Source organism: Balearica regulorum, chromosome 17, assembly GCF_011004875.1.
Source record: "Balearica regulorum gibbericeps isolate bBalReg1 chromosome 17, bBalReg1.pri, whole genome shotgun sequence".
NCBI lineage: Eukaryota > Metazoa > Chordata > Aves > Gruiformes > Gruidae > Balearica > Balearica regulorum.
Genome location: NC_046200.1, coordinates 12,210,274 through 12,233,160, shown reverse-complemented (window position 1 = coordinate 12,233,160; position 22,887 = coordinate 12,210,274). Strand labels below are relative to the sequence as shown.

Sequence of the window (22,887 nt, the reverse complement as noted above, 5' to 3'; positions counted from 1 at the left end):
GTCCCTCTGCTGTGTGCTCACGGGGGTGGCGGGGGCACGGCCGGGAGGCTGGCTGACCCGGGAGGGCCTGGCGGGGCGGCAGCGGGCTGTGCACTCCGTGCCAGCCCCATGCTGACTCCGTGCCAGCCCCATGCTGACACCATGCCAGCCCAAACAGGGCTTGTCCCCGCTCCCTAAAAAGACCAGGGCTCTTTGGGGGACGCGGGCTCTCTGTAATTACCCGCTGCGCTCTGGGATTGAGACTGTGATGTGATTAACGGGAGAGCCGGGTACCCCCCGCTGTGCAGTGAGGGGGTTGATCTCCGTTTCCTGGGTGGTGCAGCGGGAGCGGGGTGCGGGCTGGCGGCCCCCGGGGGTGCAGCGGGAGGGGCGCTGCCCGGGTGGGAGGGTTTGTTTGGGTTTTGTGTTTCTTTTCCACCTGGCCTGCCCCGCTGCCCTCCGCCCGCAGCCCCGGAGGGGAGGAAGGGCGGGCGCCCGGAGGGGGGTGCCCGGTGCCGGGGCTCTGCGGGCGGCGGGTCGCCACGCGGCTGCCGGGTCCCCCCTCCGGCCACGCACGCGGCGGGTTCTGCTTAGCTTCGGGGGCCCACCCTCGTTGCTAGGCAGCGCCCGCGCCCTCTGACCCGCCGCGGCCCCGCCCCTCGCTCCCATAGCTACCGAGGGAGGCGGCGGCCATCTTGGCGGCGGCGGGGCGATGAGCGGCTCGAAGGCGAGGGCGGCGGCGGCGGCGGCGGGGCCGGAGAAGAAGCCGCCGCCGGGGACCGGGGGGGCGCTCAGCCGCCTGCGGGGGCGGCGCGGCTCGGCCGACGCGGCGCCGCGGCCGCCGTGGACCGAGTCCGAGCTGCTGGCGCTGGAGACCGTCCGGCCCGAGCACGTCCTGGGGCTGTGCCGGGTGACGGAGAGTGAGTTCGGGCCGGGGAGCGCGGGCGCCGGGGCCCGGGGAGGTTGGGGGGCCGGCGCGCCTCGGGCCGGCAGCGCTCGGCCGGGCTCCGGCTGGTCCCGCCGTCCCGGGCGGACACCGCCCCGCGCTGCTCCGTTAATCCCCCTTCGGCCGCGGCGGAGGGGGCTCCGCAGCCGGGGTCGCGGAGCCGGGCTGGTCCGTGCCCCTGGGCCGGAGGAGAGGGCGGCGGGAGCGCCGGAGCTTGAGCAACCCGGATTAGTGCTGCCAGCCGGCGCGCTGGCGTTGGAAGCGGCTGAGGAGTGTGCGCGTTGGCCGGCGCTGGCTGCAGCAGCGCGGTGTGCTCCTGCCTTCAGCTTTGTTACAACTTCCAGAAAGTTTGGGGGGGTGGGGATTTTATTTCCTTTTTCCTCTGCGCTGCTCATCTCTGCTTTTCTGTCCCGATCCCTTCCCTGTCTTGCTCCGCTACCTGGCACCTAGCGTGCCTTTGTTTCTTGTAGCCTCAATTTTGTCCCGCTTTCCTGAAGCTTCTGCAAAACAACTTGCAGTATGTATCTTAATGGGCCGGAGCTAATGAGAAAAGAAATTACTTCGGTAATTGCTCAGGGATATTTTTAAATGCTATTGTATGTTTTCTCTCTCTTCTAGATTATTTATGCAAACCTGAGGACAACATTTACAACATTGACTTCACCAGATTTAAGATCCGGGACCTTGAAACTGGAACAGTGCTGTTTGAAATTGCGAAGCCATCCGCTGCAGGTGTGTCACGCTAACGTTGTGGGGAGGCTAGAGAGACTCGTGGAGCTGAGAAGTTGCAATGCAGGACCCATGCAAACAAAGCAGAAAGGTCCTTCGATGTGTCCCAGTGACTAAATTCCTCTCCTTTAAGCATAGAACTAAGGTTACCTCTGCTGAGAAACTTGTTGTCATAAAACTGTGAAGTGATTATTGTGAGATGCGGGATTACTATCAACTGCACACGTTCCCTTGTTTGCTGGCTGTGGTACAGTTTCTTTCATGTGCTTTGGCAATTGCGAGGGGGGATATCCTGTGAGGTTGAGGGTGGTTTCAGCTCCGAAGCCAACAAGGCTGCTCCAGCCGTCATAGCAGATCTTTTCTTTATTACTTTGTGCCCGTATGAGTCTCGGACCAATTATTAAATACCTTTACGTTCAGTGCCTAAGTAATAGCCAGCTTGTCCTAATACACCTGCTAGCCAGCGTTCCCTTACGTGTACGCTATTAGCAGAATAACTCTGAGCTGGTGCATTTTCTAGAGCAAGATGACGAGGATGAAGATGACAGCAGTGAACTGGACACTAGTGCAGGCCGCTTTGTTCGTTACCAGTTCACCCCAGCATTTCTCCGTCTTCGTACTGTTGGTGCAACGTGAGTATGAGTTCATAGAAAGAAGGGAGAATCAGATGTTTATAAAGTGTCACTTGACAGTTTATAACAAAACTGAATCAAACACTGGAGAGAACCTATCTTACACTACAAATATCAAAGCCTTTCTCTCTGGAATGATCTGTTCAATTCTTGTGTAGTCCAAGGCTCTGCTCTTTCCACTTGGAAGAGAGGTATGTAATCTCAGCTGTTTATTCCTACTTTTCCCATACAGAGTGGAATTCACAGTGGGAGAAAAACCAGTGTCAAACTTTCGAATGATTGAGAGACATTACTTCCGAGATCGCTTGCTGAAGAACTTCGACTTTGATTTTGGCTTCTGCATCCCCAGTAGCAGGAACACATGTGAACACATCTATGAATTCCCCCAGCTCTCAGAAGACCTTAGTAAGTACCTCCTTTCCCACGCTGAGTTGTTTTGTTTGTGTGTGTGCATATGCCTTTTTTCTCCATCTACTTGTGAAAGAAATTGTGACTGGGATGGAGGGGACAGGAATAAATAGATACAGGTTCGTGGTTTAAGCTGTGTGTAATCTTGACTGAATTACAGATTTGTGCTGCAAATTCTCCTTTGAAAGTGAAAGCCTAAGACAAGCTGTGTTGTCAAGTCACAGGCTGCAAGGACTGATCAGAGTCACAGAGCTGACATGCCTGATGCCTAACAGAGTAGCCCAGAAGATAAGAAAACCCTGAAAAAGGGTTCTCTTGGTAGCCACGCATCTGTGTTCAGCACTTGCTTGCTAGGGCTTGAGCCTCCTGCTTTGGAACAGAACTGACTCTTCTCCGAGAGGTGTGTTTTTGAGCCTACCAAGATCTCCGCAAATATCCATTGCGCAGGGTATGTTTGACCTCGGGGGTGGATAGAGCAGGAGCACGTGGGCCCTTCTGTGGCTGCCTAGGTGCGGGAGGAGACGCACAGTTTGTACCCTGCCTGTGTACATGTGGGGAGTGGCACCGTTTTTTCATTTGCGGATTGCTACCTCTCTGCTTACAGACGTGACTGCAGCTCTGCTCTAGTGGTGGCTCTGACATTTTTTAAGGTCTTGTGTGAGATTACTCCATCCTCCTTTGCTTTTGACAGTGCTTGTCCTGTGAATAGGAAGAATGGGAACGGGCAGGCCAGAGCTTTTGAAGTGTGCTCAGCAGAGCACTTTGCTTCTCTTACTTGGGTAGGGCAGAGCATCAGCCTGGTAAATCCAGCAGAGTGACAAGAGTCTGTTTTACTCTGATTTTGTACTGTCCAGTGGAGTGTGGCAGGCTTTTGAATGTAATTGAGCTTTCTCTTTCACAGTTCGTCTGATGGTTGAAAATCCATACGAGACCCGCTCAGACAGCTTTTACTTTGTGGACAACAAGCTGATTATGCACAACAAGGCCGACTATGCTTACAACGGAGGACAGTAATCATTCTATGTCCTCTGGATGCTGTGATGCCGTTAATCGTTCCGCGTGTCCAGGAGTGGACTGGAGTTGCTGTCTCGTGCAACAAGGCTTCTTGCTAAACCTTTTCTCCTTGCATGAGGCTGAAAACATGAAGCGAAGACGACAGCTCCTGAAAGTAAAGGAAATCTCCCTGCAACACTTCTCTATCCGATACTCAACATATCCTGCCTCTCATTCTCTATTTCTGGTTACCTTCTGGTACCTTGGTTAGGTCATGGATCAGAGGCGCTGTTAGAAAATTACTGCTGTTACAGTCTTTGTAGTTAGATTGCACTTTTAGTGCTTCTGATGTTTCACCTTTTGGGTGACGACCCTCTTGCAAGAGGTCAGATTTTTTGGGTAAGCTATTTCTTAGCAGGAAAAGTTTCCCCCTTCAAGTAGCCAGTGACGCCTGAAGAGCAGATCTCTTCTTCAGTTGGATAGATCATCTCTTTAGTGCACAGTGGTTTAGTTCGTAGCATGGCTGAGATTGCTTTTTAGGGTGCATCCCAATATTCTCCAGTGGGAAAGATAAAATAAGAGACTAATTCAGCTTCTAAGCAGTGCAGGAATCTTCCTTCTGCCTCCAGGGGCCAGAGCTGCCCCTCAGAACAGTTTAATCTGTGTTTTGCCAGAGATTTTGCTACAGATACAAGATGGGAAAAAAGGGGCTTTATACAGGTTGGTCATGGAGTCAGTCTGACAGCATTTCTGTTTGAGTTCTTGTGAGCAAATCATTGAATTTTGGAGCTCAGGGGTCAACCTTAGAGCTGAAGTTAATCTCTGTATATTTACCATTTCTCCTGCTTCCCTTTGTGTAGGAATTTTGGCTCTTGCTACAGAATGTATGGCTTTTTAGATTGACAGCATGTTGTCAGTCTAGCTGGGGTGGAGGGGAGGTGTCAGTCTAGTGGGGCTTAGAGGGAAAGGGGAGAATATGGAAAATCACTTGAAAAATGTGTAGGAAGCAGAGCTTCCTATAGGCTTCAATCTCTGTATTTTTAAACCTGAATGATCTGTCAAAGGTGCTGGAAGGAGAAACGGTGGTGGTGTCAGCTCATTCGCTTTCTTTCAGTTGAGGTATTAGTAGCTAAAAGCTTCCCAGGTCAAATCACTCAGTGTTAACGGATGGTTCTCTTTTCAATTGAGCTCCCATCGCTGCTTTGCCTACTTAGCTGCTTATTTATGGTTTAGGGAGTTCTTCTGCCAGGTTAGTTACCGCCAGACCAGAGGGTGTATTTCACAGCTCCATTTGGGATCTGGTGACAGGAAGTGGCATCGTGCCGTGAGGAGACCCATGTCTTCCCAGCAGCCATGCTGGGGCCCAGCTCCTGACCATGTAAAATCTCAGCTAACAAAACCCTTTTCTACCTATTTTGCCAGCTTTCAAGACCAGCATTTTGCCTGTCCCCTTGCTGGGCTGGTCAGTCATGCCTCTTGTATGTGGGAGATAGGTTGTGTCTGGAGTAGAGACGTTTGCTGGTATTAGTTCCACTTGCTCCTTGAGACAATTGAAACTGAACTCCTTGGTGGATACAGTTGGTTACCTGCTGCGTTAAGTAAGATTCGGTGTAGTTTATGTTTTAGGAGGATTAAGCGCAGTGGGTATCACAGCCTGGAGCTTGTTAAAGCGTAGACAGCAATAGGAAACCACTGCCTTTACCTCCCAGATTAATGATGTTAACTTCAATGTAGAAGATCAGCTGGCATCAGGGTAAGCAGTGAGAGTATGTGGGGTGGCAGCCATGAAAGAATCTCCAGCTCTTGGGAAGATACTTAATTATGATTAACCACAACAAATGACCTGTTCTGGGTGGAGCATTAATCATGAGCAACCACAACAAATGACTTGGGAATGTGGAGGGGCCAGGTCTGCGTGGTTGAAAGATGAAGAACAGTTCTGCTACCATCAATACCCTCCGGCATCTCCAAAGGCACTTAAGCAATCTTGTTTAGTTATTTCAGAATTAGTTAAAGCTGCTTGTAAGGTGGAGCTTGAGATGCCTCTTGCAGTGATGGTTTTCGGAAGGCCTTGTGGGAGACGTTTGTTTGGATGGAAGAACAGGCAGTTACTTGTGATAAGGCAGAATTGCCTAGAAGTGTGTTTTTCATCCTGAAGGGTTCTGAAATGCTCAGGATAGCGTCTGAAAAGCCTGCTAATTATTCCCTGGGAAATTTTAGCATATTGAGCTGAATTTGTGGGTAGTATAAATCCAGGTGCCTTTAAATGTTACTTTTATCTAATTTTCTTTATGAAGCGACCTCTTGCTTTTCTTATGGGTGTGATGGTTCCCATCTGTTTTCTATGTCACTGCGTAAAGGTTCTTAAAAGGAAGATGGACTGTTGCCAGAGTGAGCAGCAGAAACTGCCGTACGGGCAAATAACCGACTTGTGTGAGCTGTTTGTAGCAGTCAGCGTGCAGCTCTGCACGGTCGGAGTATTTGTAGGGCTGTGGGTGCCATCTAGCCGCTGCTTTGCAGAGTGCAACTGACAGCAGGAGAGCACTCCAAATGTAAATGAGGCATTTGACGCTTACAGGAAAGTGGATTCCTGTCTTTAGTCATTACCTCTGCCAGTAGTGATGAGAAAAAAGCATTGAAGCAGTTGCTTTCCCATTGGTGAATGTATTGGTTATTCAGCAATAAAAAAAAAAAAAAAAAGGAAAAATGGAGGAAAATCAGAAGACTTGCAGGCAGCACCAGCACCCCTCAGTTTCTAGCTGAATTTGTTTGCTTTGCCAAATTAGAAGGTCTTTGCCCAAAAAAGCATGCTGCAGAAAAAAAAGTCTCTATGAGAGGGCAACGCAGCACTGAAGAAGTTGATTGTAATCCAAAAAGTCAGGGATTTCCAAACTTCTGCCCCACTTCAGCTGCTTCCCTAAGGTTCCTTTTCTCTTAGATGCTTTCTATAAAGTGTCTTTTCTTTGTGGCAGGTATGACGTCTTTGGTAAACGTGGTTTAACAGAGCATCTTCCTTCTGAATTATATGCTCTGATGCTTTGATGATGGGTCAAAGCTACTCATGTCAGCGCACTAGGAAGAAATTCTCTTTGTCAGGTGGATGGTCTGTCCTAGCTGAACACAAGGAAGATGCTTTCAGCGTCGGTTAAAGTTTGAGCAAGGGAAAAGGTATCTATGGACAGCTTCTCTCAGGTCATGTGCTGAGTTAGAGAAGAGAGTTGGGATCATATGTGTTCTGCTCTAACAAAAAAAGGGACCAAACCCACAAACTCATGCTAAGTCTTTCCAGTATTTGTTCTCTTAGGACCAGGACCTCTCTTTCACATTTTTGAGGCGAGTGCTTTGGATCCATGCAAGCAAGCTTCCTGGACAGCTGTTGTCATGATTGACTGAGGAATACATATTGCACCGTGTGAAGGAAGGTCATCTCTTGTTGTATGGACTGGGTACTGCTGTCCTTGTCCTCTGTTTTTTGTAGGAAGCGTCCTCCTTTGTGTGTTTTCCTTAGGATTTCCAATGTCTCTTGCTGCAGAGAAGCAGCAGCAGCCTCCTCTCTGGTGCTTGAGGATGTTTATTCCACTTACCTGAGGGTTCAGGAAGAACAAAACGAGTCTTTAGAAGTCAGAAATGAATGAGGAAGGCGGTGGTGATGAATCAGTAAGGTCCAAGCATGGTTACTCTACTTCTCAGCTCTATGTTTCATTACATCCTCTTCAGCTGTTGATTCCCAGTGTTTGCCTTCTGCCCTGCTGTCCTGTCACATCGAGCTACCAAGCCTCGTGCTACCCCAGAGCGTGGCCTGGTGTGAGGTGTAATCCTCGGACTGGAACACTGCCGTCTCCCGGTGGCTTTGCGATGAGGACAAGGCTAAGGGACGGCTGCCTGGCGGAGTCAAACGCCGCTTCCTCTGCAGCAAAGGGAAAAACCAACACCAGCAAACGCCATCTCCGTCTGCCTGGATCTCAGTGCTGTTACAGGACATGGATTTGTATCTCTCACAGCGTGGCCTTTGGGCTGCTGGCGCGTCCACCTCCTCCGTGCTGTCCCCTTTGGCAGCCGTGTGGCGGTGCCCCTTCAGTCCCGGGGTGCTGGGGTCGCCGGCTCCCTCTCTGGGTCCCAGCACGGTGCCGGCAGCCCCCCTGCCCTCCGCGGCGCCGTGCCCGGGTGACGATGTATTTGTATAAACGGTATTTTGTCACCAGCAATAGTAATAAACCTTCCCGTTTTCGCACAGGCCGTGCCCAGTCTTGGGGGCGGGGCCGTGGCGGGCGGGGGAGCGGCGGGAGGGGCTCCGGCGCGAGGGGGCGCTGGCCTCGCGGTCGCGCGTGCGCTGTTTCTCCGCTCCTCGCGCTCCCTGAGGCGACGAGAGGCGGGCGAGGCTACGGGAGGCGGGCATGGCGGCGGCCTTTCTGGCCCGGGGCGGCGGGGCGCCCAGGGGTGAGTGAGCCGGGCTCGGCTTCGCTCCGCCGCGGCTGTGAGGGGGGCTGCGGGGCACGCGAGGGGGCTGGGAAGGGGCCGCGGCCTGCGCGGGCGGCGGCGCCCCGGTGCCCTTCAGGGCCTGAGGCGGGTCCCCTCAGCCGCAGCGGGGCGGTGCCGCCCATCAGCTGAGCCCTCGGCCCGCTGTGTCCCGGCTGCGGTCCCGGATCACGCGACCCCGGTGCCGGGGGAAAAGCGTACCCATCCGGGGAGCCCCCCTGCCGCGTTTCCCGAGTCCCGCCTGGAGGCGAGCCCTCCTGGTCGGTTTGAACCCTCTTCCCCGGGCGTGAAGGGAAACAACGGCGCTTAATTCCTTTACTTCCCTTCAGCACTGGCCTTTGGGTGCCTCCGCCGACTGCACACGGTGTACCAGACAGCGGAGCTGCCAGAAACCCACCAGATGCTGCGTCAGACGTGCCGGGACTTCGCAGAAAAGGAGCTGATGCCTCTCGCAGCTCAGCTGGATAAGGAGCACCGCTTCCCGGCCGAGCAGGTGCGTGCTGCTCCCGCCGGAGGTGGGCAGGAGAGGGGCAACTGGCTCTTTCAGAGCCTGACTGCTGCTGCGCAGGACCACCTGGGCCTGAAGCAAAATGTACATTAAGCTCTGGCTTAGTAGAAAGTTGAGGTTTAGACCAACTTCTGGCAGAGTTCTTTCACTGTGGAGGTTGTAATGCCTACAGAATGTTTTGAGCTCTTTACTTTTACTTGCATTTCCATGTGGCTTTAGTACCATTGAATTTTCGGTTCTCTTACTGATTCTCCTGTGAGCTGTAATACAACTGACTTATAAAATAAATTAAATACTTTTAGAGGTTGCACGTAACCATGAAATGGTTTATAGTGAGGAAGTGTAGATGAGCTGAGTGCATTTCAGATGGTGAAGAGGTCAGGAGATAGGAGATGCATGTTGGTCATCCTCTGGGGCAGTGAAGAAACTGAGATTCCCATCAAACCTATGGCTTCTCCTGTGGAAAGCAGTCCGGACACAGCAGTACATTCTGTGCCGTGTTGAGCAGACTAACTCGTTTCATTGCAATGCAATACTAAGCTCCAGAAAAATATTTACTGCTACATTAGCTAAAAGACTCCAAGCAAGCACAGGCAGAGACATGTGAGTTTTGTCATATGCCCCTCTTTATATAAAGGAGTACATAAGATAGCCAGGAAAGTAATACTCACTCTAAAGAAGAAAAAGCTTTCCTTTTTACTTCACTGTTCTTACCTGAGAATTTTACATTTGATTTTGAGCCTGTTCACTTGAATGTGTAGGGGAAAATTCAAAATGCAAACTGTTTATTAAGATAAAGCAACATACGTAGAACTAGTTGCTGTCTTTTGTTCATCTTCTGGATTTGATGTGAAGGACTAGTGTTTTGGGTGCCCATAGAGGATGGAAAATATATTTGTTTAAAAATTTCTCCTGGGTCCTATTAAAGCAAGCAGGTGCTGGTAATACGCTTACTTCTGCAATACTAAAAGCTTGACAAGTTAAATATAAAAACAGAGGAAAGCTTGTGTTTTCTTTTGTACGTTGCCAAATGTTAACAAGAAAAGTAGAGTGAGACCGTTGGTGCTCTGAAGAGCTTACAGTTAAGAAACCAGGGGTCCAGCTGAGGAACTTGGGGTGGAATAATTTGGAATGTAACCAACAATTAAATTATTTGGGAAGCAAGATCTGGTTTTAACGGGAATGAAAAATCACCTTCTTGCAAACTCTTTTGTGGGTCATTCATTCTGTAAAATTCTTTCTTTGTGCAGTCCTACGCTGAAGCTCAGCAGACTCAAAGGTAAAGTTCTAATGATTTTTATCAGCCAGATTTTCCATTGAGAGCTTCCTATTGACAGGAGACATGTGAGGGGAAAAGCTTTAGTGGGAGGCCGAGGAAATGCTGGTGGGGTTGTATCTCCTTATTTCACCTTCAAAAGGCTCCCTCCTTCCTGTTACTGAAGAGAGCTCTTTAAATAAGCAAGAGCCTCGTCTTAGGCAGCAGTGACTGTGTACAGCTCTTGTTGAAATCATCGGGACCTGGTGACACCAGTTTGTAGTCACATTCCCATTTTGCCAGGAGTTGTGTGCATTTTTTCCTCTGTGTGTAGCCCTGCTATGACCTGTCTTTATCTCCATGTGTCTGCATGTATTTGCTGGGACACTGGCGGTCCAGAGGATCTTACTTCTCTGTTCCTCATGTGCAGGTGAAGAAGATGGGTGGTTTAGGGCTGCTGGCTATGGATGTGCCAGAGGAGTATAAAGGAGCAGGCCTCGACTATCTGGCCTATTCCATTGCCGTGGAGGAGATCAGCAGGGGCTGCGCGTCCACGGGCGTCATCGTCAGTGTCAATAATGTAAGTGTCTCAGGTTGTGTGTGAGGGACAGGCGTGGAACTGAGGCTGGCATCAGGGGCGTTACTGGAGAGCGGTGTACGGGAGAAATGAGATCTGTTCCTGGGGTGGGTTCTGGTGTGTTGGAGAGCCCTTAGACATTATGGAGGTACTGGATTGCTTGTACCTTCAAGAGGCACTAACTCAGCTCTCCATTCTTAAAGTCCCTGTATTTAGGGCCGATACTCAAGTTTGGCTCTGAAGAACAGAAGCACAAGTGGATTGCTCCCTTCACCAGTGGGGATAAAATTGGATGTTTTGCCCTTAGTGAACCAGGTGATGTGACTGTTACTGTTCCTGTTGCAAAGAATGTAGGGTAGTTTCTTTAGTCAGGTTTAGGATGGACTTTAGGTCTGTCAAGGTGTAACAGTTTGCAGAAAGGTGGTTTATAGCAATTCTGTGTAAATGAAGTCTCAGTGCCCAAGGTATTAACTGCCATCCCCATGGTCCATGCTGAACATTTTCATCCCCTCTCTGTGTGCAGAGCTCTGGAGATGAAGATGTGTTAGACACGTGGGCCTTTCCCCTTCCTGTTTGGGTGTTCTGAGAGGGACACTGCCACTACTGCAGTTAACAAGAGATGGTGTGAGCTGATGGGCAGGTGCGGGCGGGCGGGCGGGTAGGTTTGCACCTCAGGCTGCCACTGATAGTGCCTGACTGTTTGCTGGTGCCTTGCTCAGGAAACGGCAGTGATGCAGGCGCGGCATCTACAGTGGCACGCCTGGATGGTGATGAGTGGGTTCTGAATGGCACCAAGGCCTGGATCACCAATGCCTGGGACGCCTCGGCCACTGTGGTGTTTGCTACTACGGATAAATCCCTGAAACACAAGGTATGATCAGTGGGTCAGTCAGGAAGAAGGGCCAGGAGTAAGGGAGTTGTGTGGGAGAAGCACTTTGAAGAGGCTCTGGGGACTCTGTATTTAGAGCCGTGCAGGCATTGAGCAGAGGAAGGGCTGATGCACGCTGGCTTTGCTCTGTCTCAGCTCCCCCCCCTTCTCCTCGTTACCTACACATGTGGCTTCTATGAAAAATGTTTGGAGGAACCTGTTGACAGCCAGGTAAGTGGGAAGTTGGCACCATTCCTAAGAGTTTGGGTCTTGTTGCAGGGCATTAGCGCGTTCCTGGTTCCCATGCCAACTGCTGGGCTGTCACTGGGAAAGAAAGAAGACAAGCTGGGAATCCGAGCCTCTTCCACTGCTAACCTGATATTTGAGGACTGCCGGATACCCAAGACCAACCTACTGGGGCAGCTGGGAATGGGCTTCAAAATCGCCATGGTAAGAAGTGAATCGTGGTGCAGCTGTGGGTATATAAAGCAGTAGTGCCCAAGCTTACCATTTTTCAAAACCATTTTCATACTTAGGATCACTTTGGTGAGAACCACTAAAATAAGCTGTTCTGTGTAACATTAAGCAGTTGACCCCTCTTGCCAATGTGACAGAAGTCATTCACAGAGCTTGATGAATCATTAATTTACCATAGATCCTTGACAGCACTTTTACTGTAGAATCAATGTGACAGTTTGCAGATGAAGGAATGCTGATGCCACTGAGGTGTTTTGTGAGCGGGGGTGGTGCATTTTAATTTTTCTTCTCTCCCAACCCTCTATTCCTCCAGTTTGTACCCATAGATAAAGCAAAACCACGGCATTTTCCTCTGCTAAATCCTTTGGCAGAGGAAGGTTGTCTTGGAGGCACAGGACAACGTCTAAAGGTGGATGAAATACGAGTTATGTGTGAGACTTCAGAGGAGCCAGGCAGCTGCAGAACAGCAGGTTCCCTGCAGTGATGCACTCCCCCATGGAAGTGTTCATTGATCTCCTCTGTAGGGGCAAACCAGCATTTGTTGGCCTGACTTTTTGAAAAAGGCTGAGCTCCCTAGAGACCAGCCCATTCCATTATGTCCACAACTAAAAGAACCCATCACTCACCAACTATTTTTTTTTTAAGACACTCAGCTAGGACTGAGAAGATGAAGCCTTTTTTCACTGTGCTGTAAGTTCTTCTTGTGCATAGTGAGGCAGGGAAACAGTTAAAAGCGTAATGGGCAGGTGTTTGAGGTAAGTTGTGTTACTGACTTAATTCACTAGTCATTTTGAAAAATGCTTCAGTGTGTGTACTAGTGATGAGGGCAAAGAAGAAAACTGACCAGATTTCAATTTTTCTTTTTATTTTTTTTCTTCCACTTAAAGTAAAATCAGCTGCACAGTGAGCCAGCGATCTAGCCGAAGGGTTCCTTTCAGCCCAGCCAGAGCAGATGCTCCTTGTTGTGCTGGTTCCCTTATTTTGTACCCCCTCTTTTTTTTTTTTCTTTTTCTTTTTTTCTTTTTTTTTTCACCAGCTAACAGGAAGCAGTACCTTTCCTTTCTGCTTTCCTTCTTGAACCCCAGCTTCTCTTTGCAGTGCCCAGTACATTTTATAGCTCTCTATTCCTGCATAACTGGGAATATTCTGAATCAAGGAGATCTCTGATCCTTAGAGGATACTAAGGCTATAGCAGCTTCCCAGCAAGAGCAGAAATACAAGTGTACTATTTTGATCAATTATGACTTAACACATATTTTGTGTCTTTTGCAGCAAACTCTGGATGCAGGAAGGATTGGTATCGCCTCACAGGCTCTTGGAATAGCCCAGGCAGCTCTGGACTGCGCTGTGGATTATGCTGAAAAGAGAATGGCCTTTGGGTCACCCATCACAAAGCTACAGGCAGTGCAGGTATGAACTAGGCGGCCGGGCCAGTTCCAAACATTGCTGATGCTAGTGTAAAGGTCATGTGGGGTCTCAGGCAGGCAGTACACTTTGCACTGTCTGGGGTAAACAAGGTAATAATTTCTGTTTTCAAACATCATTAAAACTGATCTTTGGGATAGAGGCGCTCCTTTTCTAGCAATACTGGCCTCAGCAGTGGGAGACTTCTGGGTATGTTCTTGTGTGGGCAGAGGCCACCTGGAACAAAGGCAGTGTTTGTCATTGCAGTTTAAGCTAGCAGATATGGCCATGGCCTTGGAGGGTGCGCGCTTACTGACCTGGAGAGCTGCTATGCTAAAAGACAATGGGAAGCCCTTCACAAAGGTAATGCCAACCTTCCATTTGTCTAGCAGTGACAGTGCTGGGCACAGGCTGAAGGCAAGAAAACCGTGCTATGTACAGCATCGCTTGTTCAGTGCTTGCCCAGCCAGTGCTGTTGGTGTTTTACCCACCAGCAACTATTGGACTGTGCTGTCAATGCTCAGGCAGCCTGCTGAGCTGGGTCCTGGTTTTAGCCAAGGTGCGAGGGGTGGCCACTGTCAGCTGGCACCAGTGATCAGGTCTGTCTCTGTGCACAGCTGGTCATTTGCACCTCATGCAAATAAGGTGTTTCTTTTTGTGATAGCTGCACCCTCAATGATGTTTTCCTTCCCCAAAGGAAGCGGCGATGGCCAAGCTGGCTGCATCAGAAGCTGCAACGGCCATTGCTCATCAGGTAACTACTTCAGTTGAAATATCTGATACACAGCATGCTGAAAGGGAGTTTGTGTTGTCACACAAGTATTTGGGGAAAGTAGGATGGAATTTACTAGATTTTGTTTTTAAAGAAACAAACCAACCCACCCATATGGGCTGAAGCTGGTTAGCACAGCCATCTTGCTGGATATTTATGCTGGCCTGTGGCAGCTGTTATTAGTCTTCTTGTGCCTGCTGCTGCCTAGGGCAGTGTCAAAGGTTTGAGCAGGCTCAGCAATGTGGGAGGACATATAGGTGCACCACTCTGGCCTAGGAACAAGTTTGAAACATAGCGAGCAGACGGAGCAGCACCTCCAATAAATGTAGACATTTAATTTCCCTTGTCCTTAATAAAAGTCTTAGTGAGAGCCATGTTCTGCTAACACATACCTCTGAAGCAATTCATTCTTTGTCTGGGACATCAGTATTGCTCTTACCCAGCTCAAATCCTGTTTATTCCTCTGCAAATGGGCTGCAGTCCATCTCCATCCCCACCCACCTCATTAAGCTTGCAGTGGGCTTAGCTCTTTTGAAGGTGTCTATGCTCTGTAGAAAATTAATTCCTTGACCCTGTCTCCTTGCTGACCTGCTGCCTTTGTTTCAGGCCATCCAGATCTTAGGTGGGATGGGTTACGTGACAGATATGCCAGCAGAACGCCATTACCGTGACGCTCGCATCACAGAGATCTATGAGGGGACCAGTGAGATCCAAAGACTGGTGATAGCAGGTCAATTGCTGAAGGCCTACCGTAGCTGAAGAAGTGGATTGGAGCAAGACACTGCCCCAAAGTGCTCTGTAACAGTGCACTACAGTGATCAAGTCTTGGCCCTCTTGAATGAGGCTAATGATGGAAGTTTTTCCTCACCAATGAGTAACTGACCCTCTTGTTAATACGTGCTGATTCTTCTTTGGACAAAGTATGGTGCATGGAAGGCCATATCTAGGTTTGTAAGGGATGTCTGCGAGTGCAGGAGGGTGAGGGACTCTCTCCTTGTAGGGAAGTGTAGGTCTTTTCCTAAACTGGAGTGTTGTTTTGGTCTGGTAGCAGCAAAATGACTTTGCTGTTCAGTGAAGTCAGCAGCTCTCCTGGTACACTGAGGAGATGTGCAAGGATTTGTACGTGGTACTGGATAACCAGTGCCAAAGTTAGAGCCTGTTACTCTGCTTCTCCTGACCGGACATTAATGAATTTCAGGTGTAGGATGCAGCTATATGCAAGTGCCTGATTGGACAGGCTGTGCCAAGGTAATCCTTGCAGCAGTACACTTTTCCCTACTTCCAGACAGGAGGACACAGGTACCACCTATGCACAAAGGGCTCTTCTTACAGGCCGTGGTTGCTGTCTATGTAGATGTAAAAACAAAGGCCGGGAAAAAAAACACAACAAACCACCCTCAACCTTGCCCAGCAGAGCCCAGCAGCCTGCTCACTCAGCCACTTAAGGATGTAGGTGTAAAAGCAAAGGACAGAAAAGCTACAACAAACCAAACCACCAAAGACATACCCCCCCGCTCCCAAAGCTGCTTTTACTATACCAACAACTACTCAACAGGAAAGACTGTGCGTGATGTGACAGTAATCTCTACATGTTTTGGGCAACAATGAGGAAATGAACAGCTGACATAGAAAAAAAACCTTACCAATAAGCTTTAGCAGCAGCACATATCCTCAATCAGTTATCTTTGGCAAGAAATTAACTTTTAGAAGATTCAACAGCCAAAAGAGAAACTCTAAATTCAGGAAAAGAGGGAGAGGATTAAGACTGCAGCCTATATGGTTGGCTGAGTACACTCAAGGTAAAGGGTTATTTTTCCTGTGGTGCCATTTATTTAATTTGTGTGGAGAGAAAAACCAGCAGGATTCTATTACTCGTAAGAGAGCAGAGAAGACAAATAAAACCTGATTATTTTTTTTTTTTTAAAGGAATACCAGTCTCTACTTACTTTTTTAATGCAAATGTGAATTACTTTAGAATATTTTCTTCCCAAGATAAACCACCAGTGCCTGCACACACCAGTTAGACAACACTCCAAGGTGCAGCGGGCGTTCGCTAGTGCAGCCATCCCAGCAATACAAATAATCCCTTTGCAGGTCGCTAGAGGGCAACTGCATGTTGGGGCAAAGTCTTCAGGTCTTGAATTTCTCCTTGCTGCTCTCACAAACCTATGGATTGACAGAAACAGAGCCAGGCAGTGCATTGAACAGGGGTATTTCTACTGGAAAACCATTCTAATGGCTGTGAATGTATTATAAATTATGGAGGGCTTCTAGGAGTGAGAGACACTTTTCTAGCTTGATTTCAGCCCATATTGCCACTTCGATGATTGGTGAAGGCTCATTTCTATGATTGTGTAGGAGAAGGTGATTTTATTTTACGCTTAATTCTCCTTGCGGCCACTCAGCTAAAGCAGGAGCTGTAGGGCTGCTCGCTGCAAGAAAGTGAGGTGTTTTACTGTTCAGGGCTCATCTTCACTGACCTCATGTGCTGAGGGACAGCTGACTCCCAGTGACCCAGAGCAGTCAGTCATGTTGAGGCCATGCCTGTGCATTGTTTCCCCTCACTTCACCTAGCTGCATCTTAGAGCTGCTTTACCATACTGTCAGCACTTTCAGACTCCTCGTCCACATCACGCCTCCTTCATTGACCAACTCTAAATGATTGCAGCTTCTTGTCTCCGAAGCAGAGTGAAATTGCCCCTGGACCTGCACCGTGGCTGACCTAAGGGGGGGAGAATAGTGATGAACACCTCAGCTGACAGAGAACACACCCGAAGAACCTACTAGCTAGATGTACCAAATCCCCTGCAGGCCTTCTGCAGGGAATATGGGGGGTGCAACATGGAGTAATTGCCTGCTCTTGGGGAGAATTGCTGCTGCACCTGTGACCAGAGCCAGCTTTTAGGAACGCCCCGATCATGCACTGCGTGCCTTGTTAACAAGCTTCTTGCTCGCTCTGACATCAGTACAACAGCTGACCTGGCTAACAACTGCATACTTGATGCTAACTTGCTGAGTGCTGCAACTCTGCCATTGTCTGTATCAAATTACACTGCCCATCAAATCACAGAAAGGGTGGAGCTGGTCAAAAATCACTGGTCTAGGTACAGAATGCCAGTCAGGTGCCTGAGCCTAGGAACATCTTAAGATATTCTATTAGTGGTCCGTTTTGTTATTACCTAAAAACATGCTTTGAGGGTACAAAGGTTCTCAAACAAAAGCTTTCCAGTACCTTCCTTGCTGCCACAGAGCTCTGAGAGCAAAGAGCTGGCTTTTCTCAGAACAAGATACTAAGAGCTTACTCCTTGCTGCTGCAAGCTGAGAGACTTTTAGCTGTAATGCATGGGTGTCTGCTCATCAGGGTTGTTACAGAAGAGAACTGCTGAAAGCACAAAACACAAACAAGTTTTGCAGGATTTAAATAGGGAGCTCTTACCACAAGCCACCCCCAGACAGCACTAATCTGGCAAGGCATGGGGAGGGCTGGGCTTTCCTTTGAGAGAGGGGTCTATTTACAGGTGAAGCAAAAAGTTTTTAATCAGTTTACAAATTCAGCTAACATTGCAAAAAGAGCACTGAGATGGGAAAATCAGGTCGTACGTAAATTAGAGGTGGGAAAGGAGACAAGTCACAACTACATTTTTCAAGGACATTGTGGTTTTTGCCCCACAATGCTCTGAGTGTACATGAAACTGGTTACAAGGCAGACTACTAGGAATGAAGTGGGGGAGCCTTGGAAGTTTACAGCTGGAGATGGAAAAACACCAGTTAAGAACAGTTTCCAGGGCAGGAGAACTAGTCAAATGAAGGAGGAGGTCTGTCTAGTGTTTCCTGCTCCAGGAGTTCCTATGAAGCCCTCACTAGAATCCTTTCCTTGGAAACACAGCTACTGTATTGAGGAGTTACTTCCCCTCACCTCCCCTTGGATTTGATATATTTCATATCATATATAAAGCTCACAATCTCTTCATGTGAGTTCCCAACAGACTAAAGGAAGAGACGAGCTGTTCTGGGCTGTCACCATTAAATACACACAGGTGAGAACTACTTAACTCTTCCTGGGGAGCACATCCTTCATGGCCTGTCCGCCACCAAGACAGGAGCTGCCTGGATCCCCTTCTGAAGCACCTACCTTCCTTGGAGCACAGCAGGATGGGGCTCACTTCTCAATTTCACACAATTTCAAAAAAAAAAAAAACCCAACGAAACCAGAAGCACCATCTCAGCCTTCCAAGTTTAAGCAGTGTATAAAATGTTTTACAGGAATCAGCTGAAATTGCTGTAGTATTGTTTTCACATCAGAATACTGTCTCCTCTACTAGTCTTTTCTGACAGTGTTATCTATAAGAAAAATAGAACAAGTTATTTTGATTTTAAATTAAATTTTGTTTTGCCTCAGTTCAGAGCCCTCATTATACACACAGACCTGGCAGCAAACACACATTCAGGTTTTGTATGGATCTTGGAAAGCATGAAAAAAGTACCACATTTGAAAGACATCCTGAAGTTAAAAAAGCAAAGTACCTATAACAGGAAGAAGAAATGGAATAGAGATAAGAAAATGTGACAGTATTGTAACATGAGTGAAAATGCAGTTTGCTACTGTTTAGCTAAAAATTAATTTCAAATTCCACTCACTACTTGTACAAAAAGAAAACCACTTGGGAGCCTTCACTCCAGTTCCCCCTCCAAGAGGGTCAGTACCGAGTGGGAGAAGCCACCCAACCATCAGTATGTATTTCCTAATTGCCTCAATGATTTCTTCCCCTTCTCTCACAGAACATAATGTACTTCCAGTAGGAAACGTTCATCTCAGCAAAAAGCCGCTGAATGTCACAGGATTAAAACTGCAGCACTGGCCACCCTGATGTGCTCCTGAGCCTCTGCAGGCAGCAGGGTATGGCCCCGCAGCCGGGCTGGGCACGGATTTGACAGGTTGTTCCCAACAGGCTGATACAGACACAGAATGACCAGCTTGCATTTCTGATATACTTTACCCAAACTGGCTGGCCAGACAACCCCAGGTCATTTCTGAACTCATCATGTTTACAAGACTAAGTGTGACCTTAGGGAGATTTCAAAATGCAAACTAAAATTTCTAAAGCTGACTATAAAAGACAAAGACACAGCAGAAAACTGACTCCAGAACTGTTAACAGGTTTGTACATTACAATTCTGGTCCATGTCCTGACAACTTTGCCATAAAAACTTCAGTCTATCACCTTTTTTTTGCCAGTATCCTTTTACCTTCCTACAAAAAGGCTTATGTTAGTCAAACAACTATTAAAATTTTTTTTCTGACAACTTCTCAGAAGAAAGGCCAGGTGGGTTTGGCAATCTCACTGCAGGACTTTGTGTCAAGTAGGTTACTAAGGAGTTCAATAAAATGCTAAAGCAAGAAGGCATGAACAACCGTACCAGACCCCACACGGAAGCCTAGGCCCTTGCTGGCCTCCGGAAATCCAAAGGACCCAAAGAAGCTCGTACAGTTTCATTCCATTTCATCCTCAGGCTGAGGAGATGCACAGTCGGACAGACTGAAGAAACAAGGACAAAAGCGCGTCTATGCACAGAGGGCCCAGCAGCTGAGTAGCGAGGTAAGAATTTGCTTCTAATCCCCCCAAATGCTGAGGTTGTTCTAGATGGGAGAGCTGTAGGACAAAGCTTTACAGCTTTAAGTTACTCAAACTAGGAGAATGCTTTTCACTCTGCAAGTAGGGAAACAGTTATGCTTGAGTTAACCTCTGCAAAGCACCAAAATTCTTTTCCCACAGGTGACGGCTGCTGTTCCAGCATAGGGGCAGCAAATGCCTTTCAGTCCAGTTTTGCTCACCTGGCAGGTGCAAGCTTCTGCCAGGGAAGCGGGGCAGTCAGCTCAGTGCAGTAGGCATCACCTGTGGGTTCAAAAACAAAGTGTTGCAGTTACAGCTCAGGCTCTTGGTGCAAGTCAGAAGGTCGCACAGTGTGCAGGAGGGCAATACAGCTTAAAAAGGAAGGCCAAGATTTTTCTGGAAAGCTAAATTAATTCTTAAGCATTCGTCAATTAGCACTTCTAGAACTTTTTCCAAAATGTTTTTTAAGTGTAGAAAATCATTCATAGGCACGCTTTCCTGGCAGGGACTTACAAATGCCACTGCAGAACACAGACTGACCTTTTAATTCCAGAGGCAGGAGGGAACTCCTGAGAAGCTGAAAGCACCTGAGATGTGCATTGCTATCAGACGAGTGGAAGGGCAGGGAAGACAAAGCAGTAGCAAACGATCTAAAGATGTTATTCCACTGCTTGGAACCTCGGGGGGGGGGGGCACGGTGAGGTGGAGAAAAGTGTCTCTTTTCTCTGAATATCCTCATCAATATTTTATTCACCTGAAGTTTGAGGTGTGTAGCTGAAAACCAATGGCTTTCTTTTGTCCCAAGCTGACTGCAAGTCTGGGACTTAACAGCTGCTATGAACTGTAAAAGCAGATTTTTAGTTAAAAACTATTTACTTCATTAAAATGTGACAGTTACCCGATGATGAGCACTGCAGGCACATGCTACAGAAAATGCTTTCATCGAAGTGAAAGATAGGAACTGGGGGGGGATTAATAAAGTCACAACATCCCCCCTGCATGCACACTTAAAAAAATCTTAGAGCCCCCTGCCCCTGAAGGCTCTGTTGCTTCTTACCTGTGTCAGAGATCTGTTAGAGTCAGCTTGGAGGCCAGCAGCCCTGTCAGTCCCTCTGCTTGCGAGCAGTGGCAGACCTGCTCGAGAACAGAGGAGGAAGTTGATTAATGACAGTACAAAATGACGGGACAAAAACCGCACTAAATATGCTCTTGTAACATCTGACAGAGCAGAAAGGATCATGCGTTTCACTGAAGCTTCCTTACCTGTTGTAACGGAACCGTACCCCAAAGAAATGTTACTGGTCAGGTTTGTTCTTAAACATTCCTGTTTTCCTTCCAGTCAGCTAACAGTTATCAGCATCTCTCCAGCTAACAAGAGCTACGAGCCTTTGGGAGAGTTCCCCAAACCCAATTTGGCAGAGTATTTTAAAGGACAAAAGTTCTAGTTACCTCAGGGAAGCCTTTCAGTCAAAAAAATAGAAGAACTGGAACTGCTGGTTCAAACAAAAATAATAAAATCCACATTTTAACAGTCTACAGGTACAAAGCAGTCAACACACAAACTCCAACCAGTCACAACAGTAAAGGACAGTTTTCTTTTTCTTTTTTCCTTTTTTTTTTTTTTTTTTTCTTTAAGGGGCAGGGGCATGGAAAAAGTACAGCACACTAATGAAACAAAATGCAAAAAATACAAAAAAATAGAAAATAGAAAAAATGTATTTACAAGTGATACATTACTATGATCAGAAAGCACAAAGACAGTTGCTGCTATAATACATGCACTGGGTCAACTACTAAAAACCTGCAAGGGAGCTGTTTGTAAAAAAAAAAAAAAGAAAAAAGAAAAAAAGACACCCCCACCCCCTCCCCCCCCCAAATGAACAGGGTTGGGTTTGAACTTTTTTCTTCCCTAGTTTGCTACATTGATCAAAATCAAATATCCCCTAAAGTCCATGAGTACAATCAGTACAAATACTACACTTGTTTTTAAATTGCAGGTTCAGTTGTAGGAGGGGGAAAAGAACAGCAGCTCATTGTAGGTCCATATACAAGAAAGCCATAGTAAACTGCTCTACATGCTAAAAATTACAGCAAGCCCCTGTCTGCTACATAGCATGATCTTAGCAGGTTTTCCTTTTTATTTATTCATATATATATCTATATGTGTGTATATATATATGTATAAAAATCGTGCCCTTTTTCACTGCAACATGACATCTGGGTGGAAACGTAACTTGTTACAACAAATTTTTATATGTATACTGCAAGAAGTCACTCAATGTCTGTGGATTTAATAAGTAACCTCACACCACAGGAAATATTTAATAAATCAAAAAAAAAACCAACCAAAAACCAATATTGTGACAGAAGACTTTCTGTCTCAGTTCTTTTCAAAACCGAAGTCCAGCAGGAAACTGGTCCCAATGTACACGAGGGGTTCTCTGAAGAAGGTTTAGTTTGCTTAACCGTTTTTTCTTTTAGTGTTCACAAGTTTTTGAACGACCTCAAGCCGTTTTCAGTTCCAAGTCTGTCTCTTCCTCTCTCACAAAGGTAATAGTCTGGTACTAATCCATCCGAGCGAGGAAAAGAGGAAAAGTGGCTGCAGCTGCACAAAGGGTCCCTAATTCCACATCTGCAGGGAGATAGAGAGTCACGCGGAGCTCCAAGATCTCAGGGTTTTTTTTTCTTTTCCTCCTTTTAATACAAAGTCCTTTCAAACAAGTCCCATAATTGGTACCTTCCCAAGTACCAGCCAGTCCAGCTTTAGGAGATGACAAAGCCACAAGTTAAAGTGAAAAGGACAAAGGCAGAAGTTCAGGTCACTTTCTATCTGTTCCATCATACTTCCAGGAAACGGGAGCTGCTGGACTTGGAGTGGAAAGGCTCAGACCACATGCGACGTAGATCGCCCTAGGCAGGAAAACAGCAGAAGGACCGTGCCCTCAGAAATTTTAAAGTCCACCCAGAATTCAGATTTTAAAACGCATATGTAATTGCAAGCATGCCTTAAAGCAAATTATTCTTTTCCCCTTTTAAAAATTACAATAAAGACAGTAAAAAATAAATCTTTTCCCTGTCAGGCTAGAACATCTTATTTTGGGGGCAGATCTACTGAAAATGGGTTTCTGATGGGAAGGAAGTATTTATGCAGGTGAAAAATTCTGCCCTTTCCTATGCTCCGCTCTGCAGAGTGCGAGATGTGTGTTTCAACAACAGCCCTGTAACAGGAAAGGTTATGCTTTAAAATTTCA

General features: G+C 47.5%; 3 protein-coding genes across 10 annotated transcripts in view; 2 read left to right on the top strand and 1 right to left on the bottom strand.

Annotated features, from left to right (window-relative positions):
• The first annotated feature begins 493 nt into the window (after positions 1-493).
• UNC119B (unc-119 lipid binding chaperone B) lies at positions 494-7,918 on the top strand. Of its 2 annotated transcripts, XR_012838200.1 has the most exons (6): positions 494-899; positions 1,544-1,657; positions 2,175-2,286; positions 2,519-2,691; positions 2,855-3,094; positions 3,596-7,918. XR_012838200.1 is itself a non-coding variant. In XM_075770241.1 (5 exons), the coding sequence occupies exons 1-5, from the start codon at positions 692-694 to the stop codon at positions 3,706-3,708; spliced, it is 720 nt and encodes a 239-aa protein (XP_075626356.1). In that variant the 5' UTR covers positions 570-691; the 3' UTR covers positions 3,709-7,918. The 2 variants fall into 2 exon arrangements, 1 of the variants encoding a protein (XP_075626356.1); XM_075770241.1 differs by lacking the exon at positions 2,855-3,094 and having other exon boundaries at positions 570-899.
• A 51-nt stretch (positions 7,919-7,969) lies between these two features.
• Positions 7,970-14,920, top strand: ACADS (acyl-CoA dehydrogenase short chain). 2 transcript variants are annotated; one of them, XM_075770011.1, is made up of 10 exons: positions 7,970-8,124; positions 8,493-8,656; positions 10,357-10,506; positions 10,707-10,818; positions 11,223-11,374; positions 11,651-11,821; positions 13,121-13,258; positions 13,520-13,615; positions 13,950-14,006; positions 14,631-14,920. In XM_075770011.1, exons 1-10 carry the CDS (start codon positions 8,082-8,084, stop codon positions 14,781-14,783), a joined length of 1,236 nt encoding a protein of 411 aa, XP_075626126.1. In that variant the 5' UTR covers positions 7,970-8,081; the 3' UTR covers positions 14,784-14,920. The 2 variants fall into 2 exon arrangements, with proteins under 2 accessions (XP_075626126.1, XP_075626127.1); XM_075770012.1 differs by lacking the exon at positions 14,631-14,920 and having other exon boundaries at positions 7,990-8,124; positions 13,917-14,006.
• Positions 14,921-21,334: 6,414 nt separating this feature from the next.
• Positions 21,335-22,887, bottom strand: part of SPPL3 (signal peptide peptidase like 3) — a 59,445-nt gene continuing 57,892 nt past the window's right edge. For all 6 annotated transcript variants that reach the window (XM_075770015.1, XM_075770016.1, XM_075770013.1 and 3 more), the window contains one exon: positions 21,335-22,546. In XM_075770015.1, coding sequence (XP_075626130.1) covers positions 22,475-22,546 — 72 coding nt within the window. In that variant the 3' untranslated portion in view covers positions 21,335-22,474. The remainder of the gene's footprint in view (positions 22,547-22,887) is intronic.